General features: G+C 44.0%; 1 protein-coding gene across 2 annotated transcripts in view; it reads left to right on the forward strand.

The window, feature by feature from the left end:
• The first annotated feature begins 5945 nt into the window (after positions 1–5945).
• The window catches only part of KCTD1 (potassium channel tetramerization domain containing 1), a 140318-nt gene continuing 118978 nt past the window's right edge, over positions 5946–27285 (forward strand). Inside the window, exons 1-2 of one of the 2 annotated variants that reach the window (XM_088469585.1) lie at positions 5946–5964; positions 6507–6653. In XM_088469585.1, coding sequence (XP_088325711.1) covers positions 6645–6653 — 9 coding nt within the window. In that variant the 5' untranslated portion in view covers positions 5946–5964; positions 6507–6644. Of the gene's footprint in view, positions 5965–6129; positions 6363–6506; positions 6654–27285 lie in introns of those variants that run through there. The other variant, XM_088469584.1, reaches the window with a different exon arrangement.

Raw genomic sequence — 27285 nt, forward strand, 5'->3', positions numbered from 1 at the left:
TAGTGGAGAGTGTGATAGGGAGAGAGCTCCAGAGGTATGGAGCAGCATGGGGAAAATATTGGAGGCAGGAGTGGAAGGAAGTAATCAGATGGCAGGAGAAGCGGTGTGCATTTGTTGAGCGAAGTGGGCAGGGAGGAGTGTGAAGGGAGATGAGGTCTGAGATCTAAATGGGAGAAGTTTGAGTGAGGGCTTTGTAAGTGAGTGTAAGGACCTTGAATTGGAATCTGAAGGGGAGCCAGTGTAGGGCTTGTAGGAGAGGAGAGGCAGATGTGCAACATTTGGAGAAGATGAGACAAGCAGCAGCATTGAGGACAGATTGGAGTGGCGAGAGGTGGGAATCAGGGAGGCCAGATAGGAGAAGTTTAAAGTAGTCCAATCTAGAGAAGACCTGTGAGTGGATGAGGGTCTTAGTAGCATCCAGGTCTGATCCTGGAAATATTTTTGATAAGGAAATGGCAGGGCAGAGAGAGGTACTGAATGTGTGGTTTTAGAGGAGGATGGAGTCAAGGATAACTGCAAGACAGTGCACTTGGGGGCTAGAGAAGATGGTTTTGCTGTCAATATATAATGAAATTGTGGAAGTGAGGTCATGTGGGAGGGTGGAAAGATGATCAGCTCAGACTTGTTAATGTTAAATTTAACAAAGTTCTGGGTCATCCAGGAAGAGATAGCAGGGAGACAGTTGGAGATATATGTGAGGAGAGAGGGGGAGAGGTTAGGGGAGGAAAGGTAGATCTGAGAATCATCAGCATAGATATAATATTGGAGGCCAAAAGAGCTGATGGGTTCACCTAAAGAAGATGTATAGAGGGATAATATGAGAGATCCAAGAACAGAATGTTGGGGAACACCTAAATTTAGTGGAAGTGGGGGGAAGAGGAGTCATGAGAGGAGACAGAGAAGGAATGGTCAGAGAGGTAGGAGAACTGCCAAGAGAGGGCAATATTACATAGACCAATGGAAAGATTTGCAGGAGGAGAGGGTGGTCCACAGTGTTAAAAGCAGCATAGATATCAATGAGAATGAGCAGAGAGTAGTGGCCTTTGGATTTGGCAGCAAGTAGGTTGTTGATGACTTTTGTGAGGGCAGTTTCAGTAGAGGGGACAAAATGGAGGCCAGACTGAAATGAGTCAAGCATGGAGTGGGAGAAAAGAAAGGTGGTAAGGTGGTTACAAACAATGCACTCAAGGAGTTTGGAGGCAAAGGAGAGAGATGGGTCAGCAGTTGGAGAGAGTTATGATCAAGGGCATGCTTGAATGCAGAAGGGATAGTACCTGATGAGAGGGAGAAATTGAGGGGCTGGGCAAGATGGGAACAGGCATAAGAAGAGAGGCAGCGAGAATGTAAAGGGTCAAGGGGGGAGGTGGAAGGGGACTGACCGGATGAGGGCATTGACTTTCTCTCCAGGTACAGGGGAGAAAGATGTCATAATTATTAAGATGGAGGAGAAGGGGTGGTCAGGAAAAGAAGGGGGAGGTTGAGTGCTGAGGGTCTGGTGGGATATATCATAATTAATGGAGTCAATTTTAGATGTGAAGTAGGTGGCAAAGTCAAGAGCAGAGAGTGAGGAAGGGAGGCGAGGAGGGAGTGGGCAGAAGATGAATTTGAAAGTGTCGAAGAGATGCCAGGATTAAGAGGACAGGGAGGGGATGAGGTTCTTGAAATATGACTGTTTAGAGAGGGAAAGGGCAAGATCGGTATGGTATGGTTCAAATCCCGCCGGAAGACCGGCACCAGTGAAGATCCCGACAGCAGCTAAGGTAAGTACTAACTATACTAACCTCCCCTAACACTACCTAACCCTAAGCTCCCCCTCATGTGCCTAACCCTAACCCTTTCTAAGTGCCTAAACCTAACCCCCCCTTCCCCGCCACCTAACCCTAAGTCTCCCAAGGGGTTGCCTAACCCCCACTTCCATTAGCCTAATCCTCCCGGGGGGGCCTAACCCTAAGACCCCTCTGGGAGCACCTAACCTAACCCCCCTCCCCGCCGCGGTGACTGCTCCCGGCTTACCTTTGATCGGGATGCCAGGCTTCGGGCGTAGGTAAAATGACAGGTGTCGGGATTTCGACGCCTGTCATTAGACCCTTGCCGGGATTAGACAGTCGGGATGCCGATGGTCAGCATTTAGACCGTCGGCATCCCGACTACATACCGGAAAGGGCATCACTGTAGGAAAAGAGGATAAATTTGAAATGAAGGAAGTCTGCCTTAGAGCAAGATTTCCTCCATTGTCGCTCGGCGATATGAACATTTTTGTAGGTATCTGGTGCATTTAGAATGCCAGGATTAAGGTGTGGATCTGCGAGAGTAGTGATTGACAGAGCAGGAGGCAGAGTTCAGCAGGGGATCGGCCGTCCCTTACCGTCCCGCTGGCTTCCTCTGACTTCCCGGGCAGTCAGGCGGCTCGTGCGGCGATGTGGGAGGTGCTGAGCATTCTCCCTGATGCTGTGTCCCGGGCGGCCTGGTGCATGGGGATCGGAGTCCCTGTCATGGGCGCCGCCATGACACTTCCTGCTCTGACTGCTTTTCCTCCCCTGACAGTCTGGCCGGTCAGCTGACCCTGTGGACCAATCAGTGGGCTTCCAGGGGTATATTTCTGGCTCCTGTGTAGCAGGTAGTTGCCTGAACAACCATTGTCGCTGCTAGTGTTACTAGTGGTCTCTCTTTCCAGGTTCCCTTGCTTCCAGTGATCTATTCCTGTGTACAGCTATATCGTCCATCTCACCAATGCTTTACCATCTCAGCCTGTGTACAGCTATATCATTCATCTCATCAGTGCTTTACCATCTCAGCCTGTGTACAGCTATTCCATTCATCTCATCAGTGCTTTACCATCTCAGCCTGTGTACAGCTATATCATTCATCTCACCAGTGCTTTACCATCTCAGCCTGTGTACAGCTATATCATTCATCTCATCAGTGCTTTACCATCTCAGCCTGTGAGCAGCTGTATCATTCATCTCATCAGTGCTTTACCATCTCAGCCTGTGTACAGCTATATCATTCATCTCACCAGTGCTTTACCACCTCAGCCTGTGTGCAGCTATATCATTCATCTCACCAGAGCTTTACCACCTCAGCCTGTGTGCAGCTATATCATTCATCTCACCAGTGCTTTACCACCTCAGCCTGTGTGCAGCTATATTGTCAGTGCGTTATCACCTCATCTGTGTGCAGTATACCTCTACCCACCTCGTTACTGGACTCTGTGGTCTCTACCTACGTGTTACAGTATTGCACCGTGGTGCACTCTTTCTGACCGGCAACCTGGTAGAGTGTGTCCGCAGTGCACACTTCCTTGTACCTCAAGTACAGTGTCCCTACGTGCCCCTTACTGGCACAGACCCTTTGGGCCACGAGTGTTCATTTCTCCTTTTTCCCGCAGGCTTTGGTCACCTAGTCAAAGGACCGCGACCTGCTTACGAGGTGCAGCTCAAGCCCATATCCCGATTGGTGGGTCACTGGCGAACACCATCTCGTGGGTTAGATTCCGCACCTTTGACTAGGTCTCGCCAACGACCAAGACCTGTGGATGCGGAGGTCGTACATTCAGGCCCCTCGCCTCCGTTTCCTCCCACAGCCTCTGGCCTCAGCTTCCAGAAAACCGCCTCCCAGCATGACAGTTACTTAGTGAGGAAGAAGTGAAGAAGGTGAGAGGGTTAAGTTAAAAGAGAGAAGGTGATGGACAGAGGGGGAATGGGGAACTGGTGAAATCAGAGATATCACACTGGTGAGTGAAAACCAGGTTAAGTGAATGCCCACTCACATGGGAGGGTGATTTGGTCCATTGGGAGAGACCAAACAATGATGTGAGGGTAAGGAGTTTAGTGGCAGAGGATTCTGTGGGGATATTGATAGGGATATTGAAGTCACCAAAGATAATGGAGGGAAGATCTGAAGAGAGGAAGTGAGGGAGCCAGGAAACAAAGTTGTTGATGAATTTGGAGGGGGATCTAGGGAGACGGTAAATGACAGCTACTTGAAGGTGATTGAAGAAGATCTCTATCCAAGGCTTAGTACATAGACCCCTCAGTCTGCCCCCTGCTTGGTCTATCCCTCCCCCCACTCTGTACCACCCGCCCATCTTAACCCACTCCTCTGCCCCATCCCGCTCTGCACCCTTTCTCCATCACTGTCCCCCAATGTGTCCCACCCCCACTCTATCCAGCACCGTCACATTATCTGTCTGCTGCCCTGTCTCACTATACACCCTCCCCCCACTCTGTCAGGCTCTCCACCTACCGCGGCTGCATGCCTAACTCCCAGCGGCTCCACTTCCTTTCCTACCAGGGTCTGTCCTGTCACTCTAGGAGTGTAAGTATATTGCGGTGTGTCATGCTGCTACTTGTAAATCTATCAAATTCTATTTATCTACACTTTCCAATCAACTACATCGAAATTTCCACTTCAACCACTGTATACATACTGTAAGTGAGAACATGTAGGAGAACTTATCAAACCCATTTTTCATTAAATTATGCAGAATCACTAGTTTTTGACTAATGTTTTATAGCCACACTATGTATTATATCGAATGCAGGATATTTCACAGAAATCTCCTGCAAAAGGCTAATTAGCGCTGCAAACATCAATCCTCACTATTATCAATGGGGGCTACGTACCAAAGTTTAGCCCCATTGATTTCCTTCATCCTCAGATGGCATAAAATGCTTTATGCCTATGGAGGTATGCTCTCAGGAGAGGGATATTACGATCCCTCTGCAGCAGGCCCCATAATCTGACACTGTGCCAATGAGCAGTGTCAGATTCCCCAAAGTAGTCTTTCAAAAAATGTAAAAAGACTCCTACAAAATTCCAACGATGTAAGTCACAGGGACAGCAGTTATCACTACCACTGTTCCAGGAAGTTACAGTTAGTACATAGAGGGGACATTTTTGTAAAAAATTGAAATAGTCCATTGTGAGACGGACTGTTAAAAATTGTGGCACTGCTGTGATTATTAATATATAAGCTCCGAAATCTTAATGAACTTTAGTCACTGTAGCACACTCCTGAATGAGATTGTGTCATTGCAACAAATCAGTCAGTCTATACAGCTGCACTTTTAACAGAAACATCTTCCACAGCTGCAAAAGTATTGGCGGTATATTTACTAAAGTGTGGGTATTTAGAAGTAGAGATGTTGTCCATAGCAACCAATCAGATTCAACTTAACATTTATCTAGCACCTTCTAGAAGATAATAGCTAGAATCTGATTTGTTGCTATGGGCAACATCTCCACTTCTAAAAACCTGCACTTTAGTAAATATACCCCTTGGTGTCAATTTCAGCAAAAACATATGCAAGTAATACAATGTATTTGATAAATGACATATTTCTCAAAAAACACTCCAGTGTATTCGCCTTCAGACTGCAAAGCTCATATGCTATACATGTTTTTAACAAATCTCTGCACTGACAAAAAGTGAGCTAATGGCTTAAAATAAATACATCCTAAATGTGCTTGGTGACTAGGGGCACAGAATTTGGACATTATAAACTTAAGTAAGTAAATAGCTAAAGATTTGTGTTTTCCAAATCACCCATCAGGCTGATCTAACATGGCAGAAAAAGTCTTAGATGAAATAGTCTAATTTGAGAACAGGAGAGGAGAGGCTGAATTGTGATGCCTACTTTATCAGTGAAATGTAGATTTGTTGTTAGCTGTACCAGTATTGATGTTTGTATTTCCCTTATATCACATGTCTAACGTTTAAAAAATATTCAGAATAAAATGCATGGAACTTCTTCAATCTCTTTTGTAATTCTGCATGGTTGAACATTTGAAATGAGTTTGTGCATCACCCTGAGGCAATGATTCAGACTTGATTGGGGTAAATCAGCTTTCTTGTGCTTATTTTTCTACACGTCATTGTGGAAGTTATATAGCCGAGGGAATTAGAAAAAAAAAATACTGTTCTGTTGCCAAAAGATCACACACGCTTTGATCAGACAGGAGGTGATGCTTATCAACAAGTTGCACGACCTTAGTACAGTGACATTGTCAGGTCAACTTGGGGAAATGGGGAGAGAGACACATCTAAATACAAATAAAAAGAAACAACCAACAATCCTTATAATTATCATCATCTGCTGCTTTTCTCTCTTCTGGCAAGAAACACTCCATCCATTTGCAGAAATCGCCCGAGGAAACCTTACATCAAAACTAATCACAACGATTAAAATCAGCTTTTCTGTGCAAGAGGAGAGTAATAAGCAAGTTGGAGGCTGTGCGTTTCCCCCCTACACACACACAGAAAATAAAATCAGGAACAATACATGCTACATACTAACTAAAATATATATGTATGCATTATTGTCAAATATACAGAACGGGGAGGTTACTTGTGAAACAGGGTAATTTAATTTCATTTTTTTTTATTCTGGAGATTGATTTAGACTGGAGGTAGAGGCATGAGCTAATTGTATCCTGATCCTTGCCTTGAGGGGTTTCAAAGCCCTGGAGCAACTATTCTCTGTATTTTGTTCTCTCTACCTTAGCCAAGCTATTCCATTTCTCTCTGGCGTGGCGAGCAGAGCAGATCGCTAGAAGAAATCAGGAGGAAGAGAAACAAAAAAAGCAGAAAGAGAAATAAAGGAGAGAAGGGGGAAGTTGGAAAGCAGACTTTTTGTGTTTCCATGTTTCAGGTAAGATCTGACGGTTTCAGCTTGCTATTATTAGCTAAGGATGGTATGGCTGGCTGGGGACTTTAGGGCGCAACTTGCTTTTACGCATGTGCCAGGTTCCTGGTTAATCTTTTTTTTTTTCCTCCTTCTTTCATCATCACCACTTCCTTGCTGCACTCACAAGGAATAAAGGCAGCAGCCCAGCGATCGGTGTCTGGCGCTGCATGTGTGTCAGGGAGAGCATTGGAGAGCGCATTGGAAGCGGGACGTGCGCTTTGAGCCAGACCTTGCCTGCGCTCAAAGGAGGAGGGGGTTACCTAAAGCTTTACTTACCTAAATCTTTAGTCACAGCTGGATGTTTGTGCAGATATACTGCTGTTTGTTAGCTAGAGGTGTCCTGCTTAGTAGTGATATCTGTACTAGCAGGGGCCCCTGGATGAGCTCTTGCGCTCCGGTGCCAATGCGCTCTGCGCCTGTATCCTCCTGCTGCCCGCATTTGCGCTGCCTACTGTAACACCTGATAAACTCTTGTTACTTTAGTATCATGTATGTTTCTTTCTTCTTTTTTGTTATTCTTTGCTTCTCTCCTCCCCCTTTCACCTAAAGCTTCTGATCTATCTTCATGAAAGACGCCATTGTGCTGCTGCAGCTTTTGCCCGAGGGCATGGAGGGACTTTATACTGTTATTTGACTAGGGAAGAGAGTAGATGTTAATTGTGAGCACTTCCTGGCTCATCCGATGTTGTACACCAACAGCCGCATGCCCACCTGTAATGGGTTAACTGCAGATTTGTTTGTTTTTCGGTGCAGAAAAAACAACACCACCGGGGTCGTGTGTTTATGGAATAGGATGTTGTAGTTACTGCCGGGGGACAGTAGAGGGCGGTGGGTGCCTGTCTGCTGGGAGATTGATCAAAGTGATGGCTTTAGTCCTGTCTGCTTGGCATCTGTGTGTAACTATTCAACTTGCAGAAGCCCAGGAGTTAAAATGGATCAATGTTTTTTGAACAATTACGTATATAGCAAACACCTATATAAGATTGTAAATGATCTTTCCATGACACGTACAATACTCTTAATTTTTTTTTCCCCTGTAAAGTTAAGTTACTTTAATATAAACCGGGTACACAATATAACATATATCGATTCGACAGGGATTGGAACGATATATCGTGTGGTGTGGATCACATAGTGTGTCCGCCCGATTGTGTGTGCATGCCAATCGTTCATCACATCATCCCTTTAGCTGTGCTGCACAGCTGATGGGACGATTCAATGAACAACGCCATGCCACTACATGCGGTATGTATTGATATATTGCTCCATTGTACACTGGATCGTGTAGTGTACTGCGCACCCGATATATCGTTACATCACTTTGTTCCGTCACTGTGTACACATGTGTACCCAGCTATATACATTCTCTTTTTTGTATCTACACGATTCATATGATTTTATTATCACACGTCTTTGTCTTCTTTGCTTAACAGTGTAGAGGATGGTGATTCAATATGCAATAACTAATGGTACTGTTATTATAAATATAAAATATGGGGTTATTTTATAGCTGAAATAGTCTGATTAATATGGAACAACATTCAGTCAAGGCTTTTGATTGTTTGTTTTGTTTTTTTCTTTTCTATTGAACCAATTCAGTTGTTTCAAACCAAAGAACATTATTGGCCTATTTATGAAATGGAGAAAATCGCTTTCTCTGGCGAAAGCGGTTATCACCAAAGATGGAGCTCGCCTCAAATTGGTAGCCAGTGTCAAAGAAACGGCTCACACAGTCTGAACAGCGAATGCTTTCTATGGGGAAGCCTGTGTTACACCGATGAAGGTGGTACAAGTGTTTTAAAGCATTTTTTCCCACACAGGAATTATTGTATTTTAAATATATATAAAATGTCTTTTTTGCTGAAAATGTGCATCTAATTTGCATAAATAAAACAACTAGAAGCAACAAAACTGCATTGGTAGTGTACACAGACCACTGGGGTTTGCAACATTTGTACATCTGTGTATGACTGAGTCTGGATCTGTACAAAACAGTAGTTTGCAGGAATCTATGACCTGCAAACTTTCTTTGTTCTAGGGAATATAATTGCCACCTAGCAACAGCTGGTGGGCAGCTGTTGCTAGGTGGCAATCCTCCCGACGAACGAAAGGGCTTCAATGCGAGCAACGGCGGCTTTGCCTCGTGTAAGTTCCGTTTTGCTTCATCTTTGACTTTGTGAGTACGTATATCCAGCTCTTGTGTCGTTAAAGTCTCAATCTAGTGTCTCTAATACAATGTGGGCGGCTTTTTGCTGCATCTGCGATGTGACTAAAGTTGGGTACACACTATACGACCTGTGTACCCGGCCAACGACAGATGCATTGGGATAGCATATCGTGCGCTCCGTACACATCACACGATCTGGTGAATGACCACACGATATGTCTTTCCCCCGCTGCATCTAATGCATGCGATCGTCAGTCACATTTTCAGATTGAGCAGCATGTATGGCAGATCTGAGGATGGGACGGATGACCCCACGGGAGCGCACATAGTGCGTACACACTGGGCGATTTGAACAATTTGTCGTTCCAATACGTCGGAAATCGGCAAATCGTTTACAAAATCGTTTAGTGTGTACCCAGCTTTGGATGCAAAATGTAAATAAATATACGGTACACTACTCCTCTTGGAGCATCTGTCGAATCGGGTGTCTCGCACCATGTGGCGTAAAGATGCTCAGTGTATGAGGACACATCTGTATAGTGGTTTTCAATACGTCTTCTCACCTGCACTTTTATTCAATAAGTCCCAACTCTAACAAGTGGCATATTTTGAAAACCCATTATTTAACTTTTTTTTTTTAAGGTCTAGAAAATAGCAAAACATATATTCAAACCAACACACATATGTTTTCCCCCATGTGCCAGACGGCACTAGAAAATCCACCTTCTGCTAGATGAATTCATTGCGAGAGCTTACACAGCTCCTTCCTGTTTGTAACGGAGTGGAACCATAACACTGGACCCATGATGAAGCCCTGCAGCTTTATAATAACCCAATATCATGAAATCAAGTTTCAAAGTCTCAGGGTAAAATCTATTCAGCAGGAGTTGTATATCTGCTGCCTGGCTATGGGAGAATATTTCCCCAGGCAGCTAAGGGAAGCCATTAGAGCCAGGTAGCATTTCCAGTCTTACAGTGAGCCGATGCCTGTCAAACAGTGGGAGTTAGGTTGGTATTTACATTTGGAAACTTAAACTTTAGGGCATACCTATTTATTTTGCAGAAGGTGCTATGCAGCATTACACAACCAGTAAGCTCATACAAGCCTAGCAATGTTTTCTTCCAAATGTAGAAAAAATATATATTTTATTTTCACTTTTCTAGTAGAAATTACAATTTAACATCATTTTCATCTGGGTGCATAAACATTATACATTTCTGGAAATCAGTCCCGTCAATGTGAAAACTGGGGCACAATGAAGCCCTGTGCCACTATTGATGCCAACCCTTCCATGCACTAACTAATCATTTGGGACTTCTTTGATAACACAGGTGTACAATTACTGCCATATATCAAAACATTAATAAAGGTTGCGGCACACAACATACATGATTAAAATGCCTTTATTTTAAATAACAGCTAAACACTGGAATAGAAAAAGAGCAATATATTCCCCCCTAGAAAAACGTTAGTGGAGGCACTCTAAGCCTGACTGAGTGGTATGCTGTTGCTACTGCAGCTGCAATTCCATACGCAGCTGATGTGCGAAAATATGCAAATGTAGCAGCCACCATGATATGTATTGAGACGCATACTTGCATCTTTGCAAATCCAAGCATTTGCGTACAAATACGAAACATTGGTCACAGGTCATTCGATATTAGCAGTCCTAAATTACTCTATGGCCGTGCAGAATGGGTGAAGGAAATGAGACGCTGGAGACATGTCTATTACGTACGGGATTGCAGACGCAGGATGTGGCACGCCCCCTAAACAGTTGCGACACAGCTGCTTTTCTAGCTGACACTCCTCGTTACCTCCCCCAGATTCTCCTTTACAGTCAATTAAATACTGCAAGCAACTACATTAATGTACCTTGACTTAAACGCTCATTTGTGAAAACATCGTCATAGCGAACTACTCTGAGTCCGGCTCCCTGTGCTTATCTTACCTGTATGCTCATCATGGTATTAGCTGCTTTTTAATATAATGGAGTTTTAATTATATATGGCCAGTGCCAAAACTTCCTTTTATTTTCTTTAATATATAGCCCAGCAAGCAAAAAGATAATGTTGGAGTAGAAATTATATAGTTTCACTGTCAAGTCAAGCCACAGTTTTTAACATTAATAGCAGCAGAGGGTTGTGTATTTGTAATTGAATACACATCTACACAAAGTGCGGACATCCTGCTTGTTGTGTGTTACCATTACTCAGCCATTTTGTTGAGGGTCAGTGTACAGAATTGAATACGTTTTGATCCACAACAAAATGTCTACCACATAACTAAGATTTTCTAGAGGAGAGCACCTACAACAGTGCCACTTATACACTGTGATGGTGGCTTTTGTTCCATGAACAGCTCACAGGCTCATGCCACGTATATAATACATTGTGTTATGCAGCATGGGTATCGCAATGGTCCCATGTTCAGTACATCACTGTATGTCCAATAGTAACATAACACCGTATTCTGTACACAGCTTAATTTCTAACATGCATTGCCAAAGTATAGCATTACTCAACTTGTTGCAGATTTATTCCCCAAATGTAGTCCTAGCTTGAAGCCTGTGCTGTCATTGGTTACTTGCACAGCCCCTATAATTAGGCTTGCCATATCTCCCATCAGATATGAATTACACAGGTTCTTTGAGCGGCTATTTCACCTAGTTTTAATCAGCCACAAATTAAAGGGATGCTATGGCATACTTGTGGCTTTTTACCTTAAATACCTTGGAGATACCATAGGGGCCCTGGTGGGACGGTAGATGCTAGTTCCCCTTGAGCTAACAAACCCGGATGTAATGTCGAGTGAGGAAGGAAGTGCAGTTTCATGCCCTGACAGCGCTGTTATTTTGTCTCAACTTTGGTATCTGGTCACCAATAGTAGAAATGTGTACCTTCCATGACTCACTTCACTCGCCATGCTTTGGGTATGGTGGCTTACTTTGCTCGCCACAGGTTAATATTCCAGCACTGTGTCCACCTGGATAGTAAGTGATGATGTCAGGGTCCTGTAGCTGGATCTAGCCGTAACCCTGGTCAGACATAAGGGGTCTATTCATGAAGCAGTGAAAAGAGTGGAGAAGTGTGCCAGTAGAGAAGTTGCCCATAGCAGCCAATCAGCTCCTACCTATTATTTTACAGAATGTACTTGATAAATGAAACCTCAAAGCTGATTGGTTGCCATGGGCAACTGCTCCACTGGCACACTTTTTCACTCTTTTCACTGCTTCATGAATAGACCCCTTATTGTGCTTCGGATTGTGGCCTCATCACCTCTCTTTTTGGTAGGCTGGTCCACTCTTGCGGGAGTCTCCAAGACATGCTGGGAGAGTAGGCAAGTATGCCTATACTGGAGTGTAGTTAGCTGCCAGACGCTGTTAGAGCACAATTAAAACTATAAACCAGTGTTTCCCAAACTCATTCCTCAGGGAGCATTAACAGTGCATGGTTTCCATTTTTCCTAGTTGGTGCATAGGGGTATTCATTATTGGCTGACACATTTTAAAAGATCCACATGTGGATCTAATTATTTCACTTGTGATTCTGTAAGGAGACCTGGAAAACATGCACTGTTAAGCTGGGTACACACTGAACAGATATATCTGCAGATCGAGTGATCTGCTGATATATCTGCAGATGATGGTCGTTCATACACACTGAACGACCATCATCTGTCTCCGGACGTGGGTCCCGCTGGCCGGAGGGTGTTTCCCGCTGCCCTCCCTGCGGCCTCCACTGCAAGTGTACCGACCGCCCTTACACATTGCCGATGGACAGATATATCTGCCATCGGCTGTGCAGCAGAGCCGACGCGATATGTCTGTGAGCAACGTTGTTCACAGACATATCGCTGGTGTACACTGGCCGACGGACACCCGATATATTGGCTGATCGATTGATCGGCCAACATATCTGCCAGTGTATACCCACCATTAGTGCTCCCAGCAGAAGGAGTTTAAGAAACACGACTATAACCATTAATTAATATAATTACATCTGTGTACTTGTGATGTAATATTTAAACATTCAGGAAAAGTTGTACATATTAGTGCAGTATATAATAAATAGATTGCCAAAAGAGACTACAATCTTTTTTTTGTCTTTAAGGCAACCCAACAGTTCAGGTTTTAGAGATATCCATGGTTGAGCATAGATGGTTATATCGAATTGACTGAGATACTAATTTAGACACCTGTGGTCAAGCATGGATATCCTTAAAAACTGGACTGTTAGGGTGCCTTAAGGACCAACTTTGGGAACCTCTGCCATAAAGTATTTTGTGCATTATGATAGTGGACGACTAAATAGTATCATACAATTTTATAGCTGGGGCTTCTCCTTTCTCTCACAGACCCAGCCATAAAACAGCGTTGAGATGGTAGGAGAGTGAGGTCCAATCACAAGCCGCAATCAAGGTGTGTGTGGGGGCAGAGGATTGGTCACACCTACCCCTGCACCTAATCTGTATGCAGTAGATTGTGCATGTCTCAGTGTAAAGTAGTACAATTATTGTATTAATAGACAAAACCATTTCATACAGTTTTTAACAAATTTGTCTGGTGGTGACAAAGTGGCTCAGCATACATTTTGCCTAACAAATTCTGTCCTGGTTTCAATCAATTGCTTTGGCAGTGAGGAGATACAAGTTTATTTGAGAATACCCTCTGGGAACCAAACACGCTTGGATTGTTTTAGCAAATTAAAAATGAACACAATGCTTTTACCTTCTCAGCAGTCGTTCTTTTCTACACCAAGTTAAAAGGAAAATCTATAACCAAAATGTTTTAACTTTCTGCTAGGCAGCTTTAAAATTACATTGTTTTAAGTGTAGATTTTGTTAATGAGACATGAATCCAATAAAACCCCTTTAGATATGTGTTTAATTTTGTGAATGTGATTGCATACTGGTTTGTTATCTTCGTAATTTTCAAATTTAGTTGTTTATCCAAATACCCATTTTTTTTATTTATTTTGCTTTGTTGCTTCTCAATTTTATGCTGTGAATTTAGTTGAATTTTTCATAACATTTGTTTGCTAAAAATATTTTATTTCCAGTTTCTTGTATCAAGTATTACAGTATTTAATTAACTGCTTTTATATTAACATACATGAATTTAATTTTTTAATCACTATGGAATAGTCTTCCTGAAATGAAGGCAGCCCTTTTTTTTTTTTTTTAATCTACTGCAGTAACTTTGGTGTAGTAATTATGCCTGCGGCACAAGACAGAATGTTCTCTCATTCTAGAGGGCCCTGTAACATTTGAAATGTTATAATATGATCTTTTGTTTAGCTTAATGTTCCAGCATAACTGTATTTGGAGATATGTTTGTGGGGGGGGGGGGGGGGTTCTGCTAAAGAAGCTTCATTTACACAATGTATACATTGAAACCAACAAATGTAAATATAAGTTTTGGGAATTTTATAACAATATTTCATGAAAAATTTAACAATCCCAGATAATGTGACTTATTTTTAACAATACAGCCATAACTGTTCCATTATATAAGCCATTTGGAGTCTTGGGGTAGGGGGAATATATGAGCAGCGATAATTTACAGCAGATGAAAGAGGTGGTAGGCACGGGCTTTAATGCCCATGGCTATTTAATTAAAGCCCCTTTTTCTTGCCCAGTAAACAGTAAATCACTGTGTTAACGTTCGGCAGGGGTGGATTGGGTCTGAAAGCCAGCCCTGGAAATTTTTGGAAGCAGTCCTAATGGGGGGGAGAGTATTGAGGGATGGGGTCTGTTGAGGGGAGGGGTCTGGCGACGGTGCAGGATGCTGTTCTTACACAATCAAGAGCTTTGTCAGGAAAGTAAATGCCATTGTTTGTTATATGTATTATTTCTCCTCAGGATGCTGATGATAGTGTTACTATCACTTATCCGTATGTCTATTCTGTCACCGAGTGCCGCACCTTACATCGGCCAAGGCTACATTGAGATTTGGAGTGCAGGACCTTGGGAAAAAAAAAAAAAAAATAATAATATATATATATATATATATATATATATATATATAATATTCCAGAGACAGATCACACACACTTCAAGTAGGTTATATATGTGGGTGCCAGATCCAATTAATCATATATCATGCTCCAAGGATTATCCATACAGGACATTCTCCGACAACCAGCACACCACCATGTAGAGTTTTATGCAAAAATAATAGTTTTAATGCAGTATCAAAAAAGCACCATCATATAAAAAAGCCATCATGTGTATAGGGTATAGTTACTCATCACAGAGCTTGTGAACAATATGTAATAGCCATCCCGATGGCCCGTTTCGGCTAAGTTCTGCCTTCATCAAGGGTCAGCCACAAGTAATCAGAAAAACTGTAGACCTTAATATACCTGTGTATGCTGGCATCCATGCAGGGGGCAAGCCCACAGCACTGGCCCATGAGCAGCAGCCCATACAAAGGTGGTTTAACATTATGCCAATTACAGTATTGTGGAAATAAAAAAAATCTCATGCTTGTTGCCAGAGGTCTCATGCTTGTTATCAAGGGTCTCATGTACGTTGCCAGGGGTTTCATGCTCATTGTCAGGGGTTTGACAGGAGAAGATGCAGCTTTCTACATAGTGGCATAACTATACATTTTGCTCCACCCTGCCAAAAAAGTTTCAGGTGCCTCCCTCCCCATAAAACAAACACACCCTAAGGTGTGTGGTTTCATGATACAGTAATGTCCCTTACACATTATGACACACTAAGTACTGTCCTTATAAAACAAATTATGCCAGACCTTAATGCCTCTATAACACATTATGCCACACCGTAATGCCCCTTACAACACATTATGCCGCACAGTAATGCCCCTTACACATTATGCCACACAATGCCACGTATAACACAAAGACACACAATAATGCCCTGATATTGAATTATGCTACGCCGTAATGCCCCTATAACACATTATGCCACATCATAATGCTCCTTACAACACATGCTACACAGTAATGCCCCTTACACATTATGGGGGTCATTCAGACCCGGTCGCAAGCGCTGAGCACTCGCAACCGGGTAAATGTTCCCCCACTGAGCATGCGCACGTCAGAGCCGGCTCCGACGTGCGTGAGACCCGGCTAGCGGCGGCGCTCCGTTGCTAGGGGTCTCACACCATAGGGGGCGAGCTGTTGATGGTGAGTGACAGCTCGCCCCGTTTGGGAGGCGGGCAGGGTGCATGGCCAGCCAAACGGAGGCGTTCCCGAAGGAACGCTTGCCATTTGGGTGCGGCCCCACTGACATCAGCAGTGATGTCAGTGGGGAGCTTCCTGCTCAATCAGAGCAGGAAGCTCCCTGGGGTGTGCGAGTGCAGAGAGCCAACCTTAGGGTCTCGTCGCAAGCCCCGATGGTCGCGATGGTCTTGACCACTGCGAACGTCACCCTGGTCGGTCGCTAGAGCTGTGGGTGGTAACCCACAGCTTAGCGATCGACCAAGAGGCGGCACTACCGCTTGCATCTAACGACCGCCTCTAAATGAGGTCCTATGTCCCTTATAACACAATGCCACACAGTAATGCCCTTTATAACACATTGTCACATTAAGTAATACCCCTAATAGCACCCATTACATCCCACCCTGAAAGATCTACTTCACCAACCCTCCTCTACACTTTTGCCAGTCAGCTCAAGACAGGTTGCGCAGTTTCTATGTCTGTATAGAACCAGATTATTGGTAACAAAGCGTATAACCTGTAAACTGTATGTATCAAGTTAGTGCCCCTTATACAGTGCCCCCTGTAGTAGTCCCCATGTAGTTGTGCCCCTTATGCAGGGTCCCCTATAGCAGTGCTCCTTATGCAATGCCCCCTGTAGCAGTGCTCCTTATGCAATGCCCCTTATGAAATGCCCCTGTAGCAGCGCCACTTATTCAATGCCCCTGTAGCAGTGCCCCTTAAGCATATCCCCCTGTAGCAGTGCCCATTTTGCAGGCCCCCTGTAGCAGGTCCCCTTATGCAATGCCCCCTGTAGCAAGTCCCCTTATGCAATGACCCCTGTAGCAGTGCTCCTTTTGCAATGCCACCTGTTGTAGTGCCCCTTATGCAATGACCCCTGTTGTAGTGCCTTTTATGCAGGGCCCTCTGTAGTAGTGCACACATGCAGTGCCCCGTTAGTTGAGCCCATATACATTGCCCCCCTGAAGTTGTGTCCATATGCAGTGCCCCCTGTAGTTATGCCCATATGTCGTGCCCCCTGTAGTTGAGCCCATATAAGGTGCCCCCTGTAGCTGTGCCCATATGCAGTTCCCTCTATAGTTGTGCCCATATGCTGTGCCCCCTAGTCACACTAGTAGTAGTTGTGCCCCTGTAGCTGTTCCCCACCGCCAGTACTTACCTGATCCCAGTACTTACCTTACTTCTCATGGCTGTCGTCCGGACTGTCTGTCGCTCCTGCTGCCGTGCTGACTGGATCTAACTTGATCCAGCAGGCGCGGACACGCAGGCTCGTCACGGCGCGGGTGACGTCATGACATCACGTCAAGTAGGACCTCTAGCATCTTTCTCCTCCTAGGCGGCGGCCATATTTGGAGGGACATTTCCAGCAGACTCCATACTGACAGCTAGTCCGCATGGAATCTGAACTGCAGCCCCCTTACCACGGCCACCAGAGCCTCTTTGCTTCCTGAGGAGGCGGGTCGCGACACGGTGCCTCCAACGGGTACACGGAGATTGATAGCAACCTCCCACCGGAAGTAAACAGGACATTCATGGCGACCGCGTCCATGGCAACAGTGACCAAACAAACAACATACAGTCTGCTGGGGTGCGTACTAGGAACATTCCTTCCCCGTCTGTTGATATCTAGATATTTTTCATTATTGGGTAAAAGAACTATCGACCGATTGCTTCCCTCTTTTTCTCTTTTTATGTGCATCTCGGAATAATCGAGCGATAAAGAGAAGACGCAAGATTGGGACATAATCGGAAATTAAAACCCAGGACATATTTGGTTTTTAGATTTTTTCTTTATATTCACTTTTTTTAGTGCCTATATCTGAGAACTTCACTTTCTTTGGTACTACAATTAGTCAATATGGTCAGTGCAACTTGGCACAACATATAGAGAAGGAGTATAATAATATCATAAATTACATGCATTAGTACTAACCTAAATCAACAATACATAGTTGGAGATTAATCTGAATTAGGTCATCAGCGTTGTATGAAACTCCTGAATCAGCAATTTATGAAGGACTATTTAGATCTAGATATGCGTCCAACAAATCAGTTCTCTTAGCCAAACTCTTTCTCAGTATTGCGATTATTTTTTACAGTCCGTAGTCCAAAATACCCCTTATTATTTAAGGGATACCACAGATTTTTTAATCAAATTGAGACAACTTGATAAATTGCCAAACAATTGTCTACTGGTATCCTTAGATGTCTGTAGTCTGTACACAAACATTGATCACGCAAAAGGAATGGAGGCAGAGAGAAAAGTGGTCTCGTTAAGTACATCCCTGCCCTTGCACAGACACAGGCTTCTACATCAGGGGAAGGCTGATACTAGCATTTACATATTATTGCAGCTGGGACTCTGGCAACCAACGCAAGAACGGATGCAGCAGTGCTCACTATACTTGCCTACTTTTTTTTTCTTCCGGGGAAGAGAGGCAGCTGAGTTGCGAAGGGGGCGGGGCCTGACGGACCGCATCATTAAGCCCCGCTCCCTTCACGGTACTTTGCTGCGATTTAAATAGGGGGCGGGGCTGAATGATGTGATTCATGAAGGACACGCAATCACATGTGATACATGGGGACACGCAATCACCATGGAAATTCTCCCCATTCTGCCCACTTAACTAGGAAGTGGGCAGAATGCAGGAGAAATGCCTACCATTCCGGGGGTGCGGTGGTTACCCGAAAAATCGGGGTCCTCTCGCGACTACCAGGAGAGTAGGCATGTATGGTGTTCACCCCTGAATCAGGACCAATGGAATCATATATAACTCTAGACGACATTGTTTCTTGTGTCATTATACCCATTACTGCTTAGACTTTTTGGTGCCCTGTGCCAGAAAGAGCATTGGCGCCCCCTCATATTTCAAAGGGACATAATGCTCCAAAAAAAGTCCATGGCTTCATGGGGAAGGGCCAGGGAAGAGATAGGAGAGGCCAGGAGATGCTTGGAATGAAAAAAGAGGAAGCTACAAGCAAGAATGATAATAAACAGAAATTTGACAGGCCCAGACAGCGCCCCCTGACCTGTGGTGCCCTGTGCGATGTCACCGGCCGCACTAGCTACGGCCCTGACTGCTGATATTCGTATTGAATGCATCTTGTTTCGTCCACAGGCATGGAAGCCTACATGGGGCTCCAAGTGTTCTGAAGATGTTAATAGCAATGCTTGTAACCAATGCATGTCAGTAGTGTTTGCATTTTACATGCAATTTTACTAGTGTTTTACCAGCATTATCAAGGCTTAATGCTACTGCAATACCTGCACTAAATGTGTATATTCTGAGCTATTTTTTTTTCCTTTTTTTTTTCTCTAGTTTATTTTATATTTTGCCTGTGCTTATACACTCATGCAGCTATTTCTGCACAATTGTGCCCACTGTCATGATTTAAGCATTGAATCTGCACAACAAGATGGTAGAGTGTGCAAGGGTGACACATTTACACCTTGTGGTTGGATCGGGTGTTCCTATCTAAATGGGTCCTAGACGTATTTCAAAATATGTCAAAAATAAAATTTTATTTGCAGGTGCCAAGAGCCTGATTCTCAATTTACTGTCTAATTTCAAGAGACAAAAAGCTTATAGTACTTGGTATAAGTGTTTATATGCCCTGAAATACTTATTTAATAAACATACGCAAACACAGAAAAGTGACTTGTGTGTACACTCAATGGGCGGGAAGCGATGCATCCTGCCACCCTTCACATGCATGCCAGCGTTAGCAACTCCAGTATTATAATACTAACACCTGTCGATGGGTATCCTAACCCTCCCTCGTGCTTAAACCTAACCTCCCCCCTAGTGCCTAAACTTCCCCCTCATCGCACCCTAAACCTAACCCTCTCCCCTTAGTGCCTAACCCTAACCCCGCTACTTACCTTCAGGATGCCAATGTTCCGAATGCTGGTGCCGGGATTCTGACAGTTGTTGGGATTCCGGCGCCGGTATTCTACGTGCTTGCATCCCCTTTGCCGGGATTTTGACCGTATCTTTTTAAATCATACATATTAAAACATAACTTTTATTGCGAAGTATAGGTAAAAACTACGATCCTGAAAGCTGGTATGAAACGACAATGTGTAAAATAAGTATTAAATATAGTAACCGATATAGATCGGTTCAAATGTCAAGGCAACGTTTGGCAATGCATTAGGAAAAAATTTCTTGATTAAATGGGCAATCTTAATTATTCAGATTTTTTATATGCAGTGCCTTGCAAAAGTATTCACCCCCCTTGGCTTTTTACCTTTTTTCTTACATTACAACCTGTAATTTTTTTATTTTTTTTATCTGAATTTTATGTGATGGATCTGCACAAAATAGTCTAATTTGGTGAAGTGAAATGAGAAAAATATATATAAAAAAGAATCTTTATAAATAAATTCTAAAAATTGGCATGTGCATATGTAATCACCCCCTTTGCTATGAAGTCCCTCAAAAGTTCTGGTGCAACCAATTAAGTCACATAATTAGTGAAATTAAGTCCACCTGTGTGAAATCTAAGTGTCACATGATCTATTAGTATAAACACACCTTTTCTGAAAGGCCCCAGAGGCTGCAACACCACTAAGCAAGAGGCATCACACCATGAAGACCAAGGGGCTCTCCAAACAAGTCAATGACAAAGTTGTTGAGAAGTACAATTCTGGGTTGGGTTATAAAAAAAATATTCAAATCTTTGATGATCCCCCGGAGCACCATCAAATCCATCATCATCAGATGGAAAGAGCATGGTACCACAACAAACCTGGCAAGAGAGGGCCGCCCACTAAAACTCACAGACCGGGCAAGGAGGGCATTAATCAGAGAGGCAGCACAGAGACCAAAGGCAACCCTGAAGGAGCTGCAGAGTTCCACAGCAGAGACTGGTGTATCTGTGCATGTGACCACAATAAGCCATACACTCCATAGAGCTGGGCTTTATGGAAGAGTGGCCATTACTTGGTGATAAAAATAAGCAGACACAATTTGAGTTTGCCAAAAGGCATGTGGGCGGCTCCCCAAATGTATGGAGGAAAGTGCTCTGGTCAGATGAGACTAAAATGTAATTTTTCGACCACCAAGGAAAACGCTATGTCTGGTGCAAACCTAACACATCCCATCTCCCCAAGAACACCATTCCCACAGTGAAACATGGTGGTGGCAGCATCAGTCCCTGCTGCATGTTTTTCAGCAGCAGGGACTGGGAAACTGATTTGAGTCGAGGGAAAGATGGATGGTGCTAAATACAGGGATATTCTTGAGCAAAACCTGTTTCAGTCTGCCTGTGATTTGAGACTGGGACGGTGGTTCACCTTCCAGCAGGACAATGACCCGAAGCATACTGCTAAAGCGGAACTCGAGTGGTTTAAGGGGAAACATTTAAATGTGTTGGAATGGCCTAGTCAAAGCCCAGATCTCAATCCAATTGAGAATCTGTGGTCAGATTTGAAGATTGCTATTCACAAGCGGAAACCATCCAACATGAAAGAGCTGGAGCAGTTTTGCCATGAGGAATGGGCAAAAATCCTAGGGGCAAGATATGGCAAGCTCATAGAGAATTCTCCAAAGTCATTTGCAGCTGTAATTGCTGCAAAAGGAGGCTCACAAAGTACTGACTTTAGGGGGGTGAATAGTTATGCACGGTGAAGTTTTCTGTTATATTGTCCTAAATGTTGTTTGATTCACATTATAAAAAAAAACACAACTTCACAGTTGTAGGCATGTTCTGTGAATGAAATTAGAACCTGTAATTTTTTTAATTTTTTTTTCTGAATTTTATGTGATGGATCTGCACAAAATAGTCTAATTTGGTGAAGTGAAAAGAGAAAAATATATATAAAAAAGAATCTTTATAAATAAATTCTAAAAATTGGCATGTGAATATGTAATCACCCCCTTTGCTATGAAGTCCCTCAAAAGTTCTGGTGCAACCAATTAAGTCACATAATTAGTGAAATTATGTCCACCTGTGTGAAATCTAAGTGTCACATGATCTATTAGTATAAACACACCTTTTCTGAAAGGCCCCAGAGGCTGCAACACCACTAAGCAAGAGGCATCACACCATGAAGACCAAGGGACTCTCCAAACAAGTCAATGACAAAGTTGTTGAGAAGTACAATTCTGGGTTGGGTTATAAAAAAATGTTGTTTGATTCACATTATAAAAAAAAAACACAACTTCACAGTTGTAGGCATGTTCTGTGAATTAAATGATGCAAAACCTTCAAACAATCCATTTTAATTCCAGGTTGTGATGCAACAATAGATGAAAAATGCAAAGGGGGTGAATACTTTTGCAAGGTACTGTATATTGTCAATAATCATGTGAAAAAGAGGGAGTTAATGTTGTATTTTAGGTTTGTGGTATTGTGTCTCCTGGAAGTCCATATATGACTAATAATGCCATTGAACATATAAGAGAACAAAAGTACGGCATATATAAATAAAATTTGGTACACACAACAAATGTTTTGGTCTGTACTATTCGCTTTAAAGTAACACATCAGGTTACATTGACATATCAAATCCCTTGTGCACTAAAGTATACAAATGGTTGGTATATACAATAATTGATAACCTCAAAATTGCATATCAGGTACTCCTTTAGGTAAGCATGTATCACCTGTGTAAATTTCATGCAGATAGTTTTAGCAACACTTTACGTGTTTATGGGTTGGGCACGGGATCCCAGCGGTCGGGATGCCCGCAGTGAGAATACTGACAGTGGCATGTCGACAGTCAATATACTTATATGGTTGTGTCGGGATTCTAACGCCTAAACCTCCTGTCTCCCCCCACAGCCTAAAGCTGGCAGATTTTTTTGAACTATTTTGAAAGCCCCAATATCTGTGCTACACATTTTGCAATTTTTCCATAGAAACCGATTTCTCACCACACTGATTTTGCATATGTCCACCTACACGGATGAGGACATAGTGACAAGAAAACCTAGGAAACATGGGCAGATTATTGAAAATACACGTACACTGCTCCATATCGGGAATTTGAGGCCAAGATTTTCGTTCTTCGCCGACAGACCGGGTAATGGAAGGAATGCATTTGTGGACGTCTTCTTACCGTTTTATTGGTGAAATGTTGAAACAATCATTCATACACACCATGCAGTAAATCAGGCCGATCACCCGATTATTCGCAAATCGGAGCAATAATTGTATAGCGTGTAGGTAGCTTAACCTAACCCTCCCCCCCCCCCCCCGCAGTCTAACCCTAAACCAAACCCTCTCCCTAATGCTAATACTTATTGTTGGGATCCTGGAGCCGGTATTCTGAGTGTCCGCGTCGCGACTGCCGGGATGCCAACTACATCCCGTGTCTTCAAGTACATTTTAGTATACACCAAAAAAAATCTCATATATACTCAATAGTCCCAAAATAGCATAAAACACAGTGGGTCTCATTCAGACCCGCTCGCGAGCGCAGGACGCTCGCAAGCGGGTTGATGGTACCCAAATGCGCATGCGCACGATGGAGGCTGCTCCATCGTGCGCATGTGTGAAACCCGGCGAGCGACGGGGAAGCCGTCGCTCGGGGTCTCGCACCAAAGGGGGCATGCTGTCGATGGTGAGTGACAGCACGCCCCCTTTGGTGGGCGTGCCGGGGCTTGGCTGGCCAGACGGAGGCGTTCCCATGGGAACGCCTACCGTCTGGGTCCGGCCCCACTGACATCACTAGTGATGTCAGTGGGAGTGATTTTGGCTCTGGGTCTCGGCGCAAGCTCGTCAAGACCATCGCGACCATCATCATGGACGCTCGCATAAGCTGTGGGTGGTAACTATGCGAGCGTCCAAGAGGCTGCTCCATTTTTAGGTAGGAGGGCCCTGATTCAGAGCCAGCGCTCTGGTCAGGGCGTCCGGCTCTGAATCAGGCCCAGTGTTCGAAGTGCAAAGGGTAGTATTGCACATATTTCTTTGTACAGTATATGTAATGCATAATGTGCAAAAGAAACACCAGCATTCTATAATTGTAGAACAGGAACTTAGTATCAGGGTTACAGTGAACTTCCTTATGCTTCTACCTCTCCCCTGTGTGCTAAGAGGCAGTGGACAGGGGAATGAGAGCACATAGGGAGAATTCTAACTTTGAAAGCAGAGAGTAATAGCATCGGATCTGCTGTTAGAGAAAATCAATGTATTTCCTGATGGGATACCAGGGCAGGGAAGACAGTATGATTTGTCTCAGCAATGAGAGTCCGACTGAAAAAGCGATTAGTAAGAGAGTTATAATATCAATAGCTGATGCTATTTATATTATATGTGTGCATGCCCTGAATCATATATATATATATATATATATATATATTTAGAGGAAAAGCAAATAAAAAATAAATCATACGCACATTGGTAGATTCTATATGCACTTCAAAATGCCAGTCAGTTATAGCCTCTGAGCATAGTTTCTAATCATTAATGTGGACAAAATCCAAAAAAACAGAGCAAAACAACAAAAATTTGACAAAAGCACATATTGCAGATTAGCCAATTCAACCTCCAAAGTGTACAGTCTATGCAGATAAGTTCTGTGTATGCTCAGATGCAGTGAGTCAAGTTATTTAAAGCATTTAATCCTATTGCTTTACATTAGGTAAAGTGCAGTACATAATGGCAGTATTGAATCAGATACAGCATTTTGAAAAGTAAATAAAACAAAAAGTAATTAGTTACAGGAGTTACCTTGAGATCTGGTCTGTGTACAGACTGGAACCGCTAATGCTGGGCATACACTGCCAGATAAAATGTCTGTCAGACCGACAGACATTTTATCTGGCCGGCTGCCAGCCGCAGATGTCCGCGGCATACACTGTGAGAGAAATCTCACAGTGTATAGCCCGACATCCGCGCTCCGCCCCCGGGGGAGGAGACATTTCCCTGTTCCTTCCGTAGGAAGGAACACAGGAAATGTCTGTCTGTCGGCTGCACTGGGCATACACTGCCCGATGCGGCCGACAGTTTCCCAGGAAATATCGCATCGGACGGGCATGCTGGACAATCCAGCATGCCCAACCGAGCAATATTTAACCCTCGGTCGCCCCCCCCCACACTACAATTATCGCGGTGATCCGCCGATATCGGGAGGATCGTCCTGATAATTGCAGCATGTATGGCCAGCATAAGCAGGATGCGTGTTTTGCCGGTTGTGTGGCTTGCTCACCTTCTCCTTAGGAGGTCACTTATTTAACCATGTTGTATGATATTAATGTTCCATTTTCACTGCGGAATCTCCTTTCTTACCTTGCACTTTTAATACTCAAGTTCTATTTTGTACAACAAGGAATATAGCAAAAAATGCTATCTGTGTATAGGGCACTTCCTTTCAAATAACATATATTATGAGGACATTATTGTTATCAAAATAAAACTTAAACTTTTAATACTATATCCTTAAATAACAATGAAATATAAAAAGCTTTTAGGTTGGTTGCAAGCCAACCTTAGAGCACAGATGTGTCATCATACATCTAACCTCAATACACAACACAGCGCGACTTGCCAGGCATGAGTGAGCCGCCAGGTCTTGTGCCACTCTGGCCGTCTTTTTTTGCCGAAAAAGCATCTAAGTCACAATGCAATATGGCTAGGATGCACCAGCAGACACTGCTGATTAATTTGACATGTAACACTTGTATATCTATGTGCACCTGAGTTGGTATATAGGGCCTGATTCAGACCCGGTCGCACTGCCAGAGCACTCGCTCTGAATCAGGGCCGGGTTTTTGTTTTTTTTTAGAACGGCCTCCTGATGTCAGTGGGGCCGCCCCCAAATGACAGGCGTTCTCATGGGAACGCCTCCGTTTGGGCAGCCACCCCCCCGGCCCGCCCATCAAAGGGGGCGAGTTGTCACTCAACATCGACAGCTCGCCCCCTATTTTGCGAGACCCGGAGCGACGGAGTGCCCGTCGCTAGCCGGGTCAGGCGCGTGACTGAGCCGGCTCCGTCGTGCGCATGCGCTGTGGGCCACCATCGACCCGGTTGCGAGCGCTCATCGCTTCCGACCGGGTCTGAATCAGGCCCATAGACCACAATGAAACTTGGAATAAAGCCCAGCATCTCATGGGACTTCGCACGCTGAGAGGGGCTTTTTAGCGCGGCTGAAGCAAAGATGTATAATGACACATCTGTAGTATCCAGTTTTCTTATGTTATCAAACCATTTTCATATAAATGCCTCATTATAATGTGATTTAATTCATATAAGACAAAACTGTCTCTTGTATTGTATTCTATTTGCAAAATTCAATTCTAATTATTGCAATACACTGTATGTAAGACATCATGAACAATATATCAGTTGTGTTTACACCATTCACATCATCCTGGTGGAGCTTACAATCTATATTCTCTACCACACATACGCACCTTTACACTAGGGTTTTGTCAGAAGCCAATTAACCTATTGGTATATTTTTGTGTGTGGGGGGAGACAGGGGTGCTTGGGTGGGTTGCCCGCTTGGGGAATGCATGGAGGCTCCACACAGAGAGTGCCTTGGTCAGGAATTGGGCTCATAACCCTTGGTCAGTGGGGGCAGTAATGGTAGCCACTTTGCTATCTGTGCTCCCCCCTCCTAATTGAACCCCAAAATTACAAATGTGTAACTTGATAAATAGTGCCAATTTAAGCACCTGTGTAGATATTGACTTGCAAATCGAAATAATTTGCTTTTCTCACACACAAATGTTTAACACGTATACCAAAAGATTATATTTAATGTGCACATTGTTGGCAATGGAGTGAAAGCCAAGCATCAATGATCTCAAAGTCTTTGGATGCATAGGATATGTGCATATCCTCAAGGAGAAAAGGCATTTGTTGGATCCCAAATCCATGAAATGTGTCATGCTTGGATGCTACTAAGAATGTAAAGGATACAGGGCCTGATTCAGAGCTGAACTCTCTGACCAGAGCGCTCGCTCTGAATCAGTGCCCTCCTACCTGAAAATGGAGCGGCCTCCTGGCCACTCGCATAGCAGTGGGTGACCACCCACAGCATATGCGAGCGGCCAAAAAGATGGCCGCGATGGTCTTTGACCATCGCGACCATCGGGCTTGCGACGAGACCCTGCGGTAGGGTCTCGCTGCCGCAAGCCCAGGAGTGATTTTGGCTCTATCAGAGCCAAAATCACTCCCACTGCCATCACTAGTGATGTCAGTGGGGCCGGCTTCAGACGGTAGGCGTTCCCATGGGAACGCCTCTGTCTGGAAGCCACGCCCCCGGCACGGCCACCAAAGGGG

The sequence above is a fragment of the Taudactylus pleione genome, unplaced genomic scaffold (genome assembly GCF_031769625.1).
Source record: "Taudactylus pleione unplaced genomic scaffold, aTauple2 ptg000093l, whole genome shotgun sequence".
NCBI lineage: Eukaryota > Metazoa > Chordata > Amphibia > Anura > Myobatrachidae > Taudactylus > Taudactylus pleione.